Below are 8,562 nucleotides of genomic sequence, written 5' to 3'. Positions count from 1 at the left end.
AGTTTAAAATTCCTTCTTTCTATTGTTGCAATTTTTTTAAATGTATCACAGTTTCATGTGAGTGCAGGTGCCCTGGGCGAACAGGGATCAGAGGTGTGGGGTCTCTGGAGCTGGAGTTACAGGCAGCTGTGAGCCACCTGCCATGGGTGCTGGGACTTAAACACAGGTCCTCTGGAAGAGCAGTAAGTGCCCTTAACTGCTGAGCCATCTCTCTGCCCCACCCACTGAACTGTTTATAGTCAAATGTCTTTGAGTTTTTCTGTCACCCCAACACCTACTATAACCTTCACTGTCACATCACTACCACCATTTGCCTGTACTATTAATTGTACCAAGACTAAAGTTTCTTTTCTCTGTCCTATCCATGCTTTATATCCCATTTTCTCCTGGAGCCATAGGGACATTGTGTTCTGTATCTTTTAATTGATTGAACATTTTTGGTTCCAGGTAAATTTTTTTTTTTAATTCTTTTTGAAATACCAGAGTGCAGATCATCTCCATGGCCTCCGCTCTGAGGCAAGGCTTTCAGGCCTGGAGGGGAATGGGTTGTTATTTCCCACTCTTCTCTTTGCATATGTCATAAACCACACTTTTTTTGGCTTTAGTGTTATGATTTTTCTAAAGTATGTGTATATTTGTGTCTCTGATGTGCATCTGAGTGTGGTACCCACAAAATCCAGAACAGGGTGTCAGATCCCCTAGAGCTGGAGTTACAGGCAGACATGATCTGCCTGGCATGGGTCTTCTGTAGGAGCCATAGGCGTGTTTAGCTGCCGAGCCTAAACTACGTCTTTGATTTCCATTGTTTTTTTTTTAAGGAATGAGAATTTAATGGCGTACTAAGTAATATGAATTCAGAGGCCTTCTGAATTTTAAAGATTTTAGCCAGTATTTTACATTGGCCAGTTTTCATTTCTGGTGTTTCAATAGCTGCTTTTTAAAATGTTTTAAAAACATTTTCTTTATCTCAGGGGGAAAAAAACCCAGATTCTTTATACATTTAATTAGATAAATATTTAAATTACACTTTAATACATTTGAGCGTGTTTTGGAACAGTCTTAATTTTATTCTACTGATAGAGGGCCAACCTCTAGTGAGCCTCACCCAGTTTCACATAAGAAGTGTTGTGGTGAGAAGGTGAGGTCAGTGTGCAGGTCTCTCCTGTCCTCCTCTATAGCTCGTCTGTGTTGGACCCTTCGGCCTCTTGCTCTCCCTGCTTTCCTAGCCACATCTGTGGAGAGCCGCCTGCATGCTCGCTCACCTTCTCCACCCCCTTCCTCAGTCTCACACTCCAGCACTCCCTGTTCACAGCTCTGGCCAAAACCGTGAACCGCATCCCCTCAGCCACCTCCCACTGACTCTACGCGTGTGACTGTTGCACACTCACTTCCTGTCTCATTCATAGCTTCCCTCCCTCAGCCCCAGCTTGGCCTGGTTTTCCTTTTACCTCACTGAGGTGTGAAGGTAGAGCCTTGTATTCTCCTCTTCCCAGCCCAGCCAGCCCTGTAAGTGCGGTTGCCGTTACTGTCAAGGAGTTCGACTTTGATGCCACCGCAGAAGTAACACGTTCATGACTTGCTCTCTGTCTTTCCCCACAAGTCTCTTGCTGTGTTCTCTCAGAACCCAAGCATTTCCCTTGAGTCAGTTGCTTGCTCCATACCAGTATTGTCTCTACCTCTGCAAGTTTCCATCACTCCAGCTCACCCATTTTCTAACTCAGGGTCACCTAGTCACTTGGAGAAATAGATGAATTTTCTTGAGATAGAAAGCTTTTCACATCTCTCACCCAATGCAAACGTGTCAGTGCTCTTTTGCCTTCTGAGTAAGTTTGAGGCAGTGACAGAGCCCTCCTGCTTCCAAACTCTAGCCCTGCAGAAAAGACAGAAACAACACAACAGACCAGCATAGCCACACAACGACAATTCCCCAGGCTCCGCACCGGCTACTTCCCACACGGTCTTTGGCCTTCGGATAGTTTGACGTGTTCAGCATTTTTCCAGAACGTTGGTGCTTCACACACTCTCCCAGACCAGAGCAGGTGTCCCCTCTGTGCTCACCTGTCCACCTGTCCTAGTGCTCACCACGAAGCAGTGTAGTTTATTTGTCCCTGTGCTTTTCTTCCTGTTAGACATCGGGAGCCTGCTCAGATTGTCATTGTACCCACCCCTCGCTGCCCCTCATAGGCTGCACGTATGTAGCCTGTGTTCTGTTGGACAGATGACCTTAAACATGTGAGCTAGCCTCTGAGCCTCTGTCACCTCCCCTCACTGACTCTCCAAAGGCTAGTTCTGGATCTGGTGAGATAAATTAAGCTGAGCTCCGTGGCTAGGGATGGGTTCTAGGTCCATACCGCCTGCTCTCTAATCTCGGCTCTCACCGGATGGCGGGCTGTGTGGCCTCAGGCAGGTCGCTCGGTCTGCTCTAGTGCTGTCTTCAGTAGAAGGAGACTCACCACAGGATGTGGCTGTGAAGGCTGCTGAAAGTCTTGAGTTTTACCACATGGAAAATATTTTGATCTGTGCCTAAACATTCACTGCGCAACTGTTACCCAGTAGATACGACATTTTTTTTTTTTTCTAAGCTGTAAAACTGGGGCAAGGGTTGAAGTTGGGGAGAAAAGACAGATTCATACAAGCAAAGTGTCAGTGCTTTTAGTTGGAGTATCTAGGGAAATAAGGACTTTTTTTTTCTTTTATCACAATGTGATATCTATAGCAGAGACAAAATACTATTTTTATTTACATAAAATAAAGGAGGAGATTGATATCCATCATGACAAGAGAATATTTGTAATTTTCTTTAGCAAAACTATAATTTAAAAAAATCTGTGTACACTGTAGATAGAAACTAGCACAGAAAAGATTAGTGGTTTTTGGTTTTGGTTTTTCAAGACAAGGTTTCTCTGTGTAACCTTGGCTGTCCTGGACTCCCTTTGTAGACCAGGCTGGTCTTGAACTCAGTGATCTGCCTGCTTCGGCCTCCCAAGTGCTGGGATTAAAGGCATGCGCCACCATACCTGGTGAAAAGATTAGTTTTTAAAGGACAATTGTTATCTATCTGACAGCTTCTTCTTTATGATTTCATATATTCAAGTCCATGTTTGAATAGTAAAAATTCCATTAAAGTGATAATTATGTAAGAAAATAAATAATAAGTAACATTTTTACTCTTTTTTTTTTTTCCTTTAAGAAAGGGTTGTTTTGGGGAGGGGAGCTTTTTGTTTTGGGTTTTTTGGTTTTGGTTTGGTTTGGTTTGGTTTGGTTTGGTTTGGTTTTGTCCTAGACTCACTTTGTAGACCAAGCTGGCCTCAAATGCACAGAGATCCCCCTGCCTCTGCCTCCCGAGTGCTGGGATAACAGGCGTGTGCCACCGCACCCGGCTTGAAAAGCTCTTACTTGGTATCAGATTGTATTATGTGTTTATATTTTAGCTTCTGGCCCACAGAAGTCCCTAACTCCTATTCTTTTTATTTATCTAATTTATTTTAGAGCTGCTGCTTCAGGAACCCTGCTCAGAATGACACTGGGAAGGGAGGTGGCATCTCCTCTTCAGGCTGTGTCTTCCTACACCGCCACTGGCAGGAACGTTCTAAGATGGGACCTTTCTCCAGAGCAGATAAAGACCAGGACAGAGGAGCTCATCTCACAGACGAAGCAGGTGTACGACACCGTGGGGACAGTGGACCTAAAGGAAGTGACTTACGAGAACTGCTTGCAGATGCTGGCTGACGTGGAAGTGAAATACATAGGTGGGTGAAGACACGAGGGAACCGGTATTTCATTTTTGTGGAATTCACAGCCGTTTGCCTCCCCCCCCCCTTTTTTTTTTTTTTTGTCTGAACAGCCAATTATTCAGTTTTACAAGAAATTACTCTTACATGGGGTGATCACTGCTCAGGGCTAAGTGACATAGGTATGTGAGCCTCGTTAGGTGCTGCGCCGCGTGTGCTCTCCTTAAAACCCTGCTTGCTACACATCAGAGCTGCTGAGAGCCTCCTGCCCTTGCCTGGAAATTCATTCCAAAGAAGTAACAAAGGTGGGGCTGGAGAGATGACTCAGAGGTTAAGCACTCCCTGCTCTCCCAGAGGTCGTGAGTTCAAATACAGCAACCACATGATGGCTCACAACCATCTATAATGAGATCTGGGGCCTTCCTCTGGCGTGTAGGCATTACATACAGGCAGAACATGTTACATACAGACAGAACACTGTATACATAGTAAATAAATAAATCTTTTTAAAAAAGAAAGAAAGAGAACAAGGCAAGATTCTTACATAAATTAACATATAAGTGGGATTGTTTTCATACCAAAGTCTGAGAAACCAGCCTTAAATGTCAGCCAATACAGAAACAGTGTTGAAGAATTAGAGACACAGTTTGGAAGTTAGGTAAATGATGAAATTCCATCTTCGTAAAGTCTATGTAGCCACTGAAATCATTGTTATAAATAGTATATAAGAGCATAGGAGAAGCATGCAGAAGGAACCTGGGAGCCATTGGGGGCCTGGGTCAGAGAATTGTGGGAGTTTAAAGGCAGCTACTGTTGTGTAGTAAGTACAAAGCTAGCTGGGGCTACAGACCAAGACCAACAAACCGCACATGGAGGGAAACTGTTAATGGTGTTATTTCTACTGTGATTCTCCAAGAAAGCAGAGTCACCAGGGTATATGCATGCTGGAGAGAGGTTTCTCCGTGGAGCTGGCTCACACAAGCATGGAAGACAGCAAGTCTAAACCATGCAGGGTGGGCCTGCAGTCTCACAACCCTGCTGTGTGACACATAAAGGCAGTCAGTCTACCAGAGAATTCTGCCTTATTTCTTGTGCTATCAGGCCCTCAGTTGGTTGCATGGGGCCACTCGCCTGTGGAGGCCTGTGAACTTCTCTTCCCCAGCTTCTGTGCTAGTGTCAGCCAGAAGTGCCCCAAGTCAGCACGTAAAGTCGCTCATCACAGCGATTAGTGTCCAGGGTGCGATGCCTACAGTTGAGTTTTCTTCACTTCGCTTGTGTAACTTAAGCACATCCTCAGGCTTATACAAGTGAAGACACACTTTGCTTACCTCTAAGAATCAGACATATTTCTATAGGATAATTATGACTAAACAACCTTAGCTGTGTGTCCACACTTCACTAAAAATACATTTTTAAAAAGCTGCAAACTGGATGTCATAAGCATTTGTACGTGTTCTAGAAGTTGAAAGGCGGTCCAAATCGAGTGCAGCTCTCATGACTAGTCCTTCTGCCCTTAGCCCCTTGCCATCCCCTGGTCACCAGCATTTGCTACCCTACACACCACTGTCAGAAGGACTTGGGGATTCTCTTTTCCCTCTGAGTTTGCTTTCATACCTGTTCCCACTATAAGCCTCCCCTCTCCGCTTAGTGGCTACTGTGTCTTCTCAGGTCTTATTGTAAACTGCAGAGTGAGGGATCTGACTGGTCCATTTCAGGTCACGGGGATGGGGACAGTCCCTGTTACGCAGGACATTTCCAGCAGCAGAGGTTTGTTCTTGGCTGAGATTCTCATTTCTTCTTCAGTTACTCCTTAGCCAGCTACCGTGCCAGCCTGTCTGCGTCTGACTGGGAAGAGAGAAAACAGTGAGGGCAGGAGGAGGCACAAAGTCATTTAAAAACGGTTCCCTTGAGTCCTGGGTTTCCCCAGTAATGAATATTTTAAACGTATATAGAAGTTTGTGGTATTTATTCTTGCTCTCCATAAATTTACCTTTAACCATGAAGCCTCTGAGGGATCGGACTTCTCAAAACTAACTTCCCCTTACCTGCCTGCAGTGGCTGTGCGTCTCCTTCGTTCAGTGTCTGGCTGGGCACAGACAGCGTTGTTTACAGCTTGGCAGGGAAAATGTAAGTCTGCTTCCAAGTTAGTGTGAGGAAGGAAGGAAGGAAGGAAATGGCCCTCGGAGTATTGTTCAGGGTTCTTTCTAGTTTCGGGCTCCTGCACGCTATGTTGTTAACCATTTAGGTTCGTGAGAAACTTTCATAGCTTTTTAATAAGCTGAAATTGTAACTATATTATTACCTATAGTTCTAAAGCAGTTCTCTATGTATGAAGATTTTAATCTGTGTTACATTTTCCCTAAATCAAGTGCTACAACATAATTACAGAATCTGATTTTTTTAAGAAATGTATATTGTAGAGGTGGGGAAATGGCTCAGTGGTACAAGCTATGCATTTATTCTGCTGTTTCTGACATGATTTCTGTAGCTTTACTGGTTGCAGTGTTTTAAGAAGACGTTTGTGAGTATGGCATTTTAACTGAACCATTTCTTACTGAGGAAAGGAAATCTACTCTATATGGCTTGTGTCCTTTTTTCCAGTTTATAAAACGGGCAAAACTCTGATTGTAAACCCCAACGTGGTGTATGCCTGTATTATAAACACACAGGAGGCCGAAACAGGAGAGTTCAAGGCCGGCCTGGGCTATATAGTGAGACTATATAGTGAGACAGTAGATGTATTCCTTGTCACAGCGCAGCCACAGCCATCACTGAAAGTTCTGTAGTGACAGTTACTTCACTCTGATATCAGAGATTTGTGTCCGATTAAAGAATATGAAAACCCAATGGCTAACTGCAACATGTGAAGATTAGAGCAAACCATTGCCACTGTCACTTAACAGGCACAGCCACAGTACCTGGCTATTCACTGGACGTATCTAGAATTTCATGTTTATTTGATACGTGCACTCCGAGTGTGGTCTGTAATTGAGATGGACTCTGCAAGGAGTCTGTAGGAGGGGAAACGATTAAGAACTTTTTTACACAAACTCCTTCCTGCTGCATTGATGGCTTGTTTTGTAAATATCCGGTATCCTCGCCGGGTCCCCTGCTTTCAGTCTCTTATTTTTGACAACACACTAGGCCCTTCCTCTTCTAGAGTCATTCTCCACAGCACCTTGCGGCCTAGCCCTTGGGAGCTGCTGCCCTCTGGCCCAGTACCCCTCTCACTGACGACCCACAGGCTCTGCCATCCATTTCTACGCACCAGGTCCCCGCCTCTCCAGATCGTAAGACACGTACATCTTCACAGTTCAGTCGGTCAGTTATGCCCTGGCTGTACTTTGATAAGGGCCGAGTGCATGGCCTTACCGTTAGCCTGACAAGTCCTGTGTTACCCACCGTTCTTCTCTCCACAGTGGAGAGAACCATGCTGGACTTCCCTCAGCACGTGTCACCTGACAGAGAAGTGCGGGCTGCCAGCACAGAAGCAGACAAAAGGCTTTCTCGATTTGACATCGAGATGAGCATGAGAGAAGATGTATTTCAGAGAATTGTCCGTTTACACGTAAGTAATAAATTACAAGTAACAGAGCCCTTGAAAAGGAATGAGAGAAAACCTGGGGCTGAAGAGAAAGCTCAGCAGGGCGAGTGCTTGCTGCTCTTGCAGAGGACCCATGTTTGCTTCCGAGAGCTCACGCCGAGCTCACACCGACTGGCTCCCAGGCTGCCCTAGCCCCAGCGCCAGGGGATCCAGACCCCCTTCTGGCCTCTGTGTCATGTCTACTAGCATGCCCATACACAGGCGCACACAAACACAGTTTTTTAAAGTAAGAGCCTGGGCGCTGAGTGTAGTTCATGGTAGAGCACAAATATGTGCTGGGCCCTGGCTTTAACCTTTACTACTAAAAGAGTAAAAAGTACTTGAAAATCCTAGAGTTTGTTTCCAACAGTTACAGTAATTGGCACTGTATAGTAATTTCCTGTGTTGTTTTGTATCAATCAGGTCTGTGTTGTGTTCTTAATTGCATTCACTGAGAATTAAAGACTGCATATAGAAGGGAGCACATCCACAGAATGAAGCTTTTTTTGTTTTGTTTTTTGAGACAGGGTTTCTCTGTGTAGCCTTGGCTGTCCGGGACTCACTTTGTAGACCAGGCTGGCCTCCAACTCACAGAGATCCACCTGCCTCTGCCTCCTGAGTACTAGGATTAAAGGTGTGCGCCACCACCACCCTGGCCAGAATGTAAGCCTTTTAAAGCTATCATGAACTTGTTAGCTCAGTGGAAAAACCTCTTAGACTTTTCAAACTATTGCAAAGTTTATAGTCGACCAAGTCAATTATTGGATGCCTGAGGATCTTGTGGTTGAACTGTAGTATTGATAATAAACTGCTGATGCCAGAGCCATCTCCCTCTTATCTCCCTAACGTTTCCAGGACTTGGCAGAGATCCCAGTGATGAGTGTTCTAGGTGACTCTGCCCTGGGTGCCATTGATGTCTTAATTACTAGTACACAGTTGCCTCCTGGCGTTGTAAGCACGCCTTTCTTCAAATTCTTACTTTCCCGACATTTCCCAGCATTCCCATAAAATTACTGAAATTTCACATTTGTGCTTTATCTTGCATGTTCCTTTCTGCAAAACCAGAAATATAAAAAACTTTTTTTTTTTAATGGCAAGAGTTGAAATAAGGTTTTCTTTCTTTTTTTCTTTTTGTTTTTGTTTTGTTCTTGTAAGGTTAAAAGGGAAGGAAGGAATGGAGGAAGGGCGCTTATGCAGTGTTATGAGACAGAGAACCTCCCAAATGCCATCTACTCCTGGGCATAGGAC

At 44.7% G+C, this 8,562-nt stretch overlaps 1 protein-coding gene across 3 annotated transcripts in view; it reads left to right on the top strand.

The window, feature by feature from the left end:
• The first annotated feature begins 3,493 nt into the window (after positions 1–3,493).
• Nln (neurolysin) overlaps positions 3,494–8,562 on the top strand; it is a 48,742-nt gene continuing 43,673 nt past the window's right edge. For all 3 annotated transcript variants that reach the window (XM_051172345.1, XM_051172343.1, XM_051172344.1), the window contains exons 1-2: positions 3,494–3,749; positions 7,151–7,299. In XM_051172345.1, the coding sequence (XP_051028302.1) occupies positions 3,518–3,749; positions 7,151–7,299 (381 nt within the window). In that variant the 5' untranslated portion in view covers positions 3,494–3,517. The remainder of the gene's footprint in view (positions 3,750–7,150; positions 7,300–8,562) is intronic.

This window comes from Acomys russatus, chromosome 30, assembly GCF_903995435.1.
Source record: "Acomys russatus chromosome 30, mAcoRus1.1, whole genome shotgun sequence".
NCBI classification, from domain to species: domain Eukaryota; kingdom Metazoa; phylum Chordata; class Mammalia; order Rodentia; family Muridae; genus Acomys; species Acomys russatus.
The sequence above is the reverse complement of the archived record's forward strand: the minus strand, read 5'-3'. Positions and strand labels throughout refer to the sequence as shown.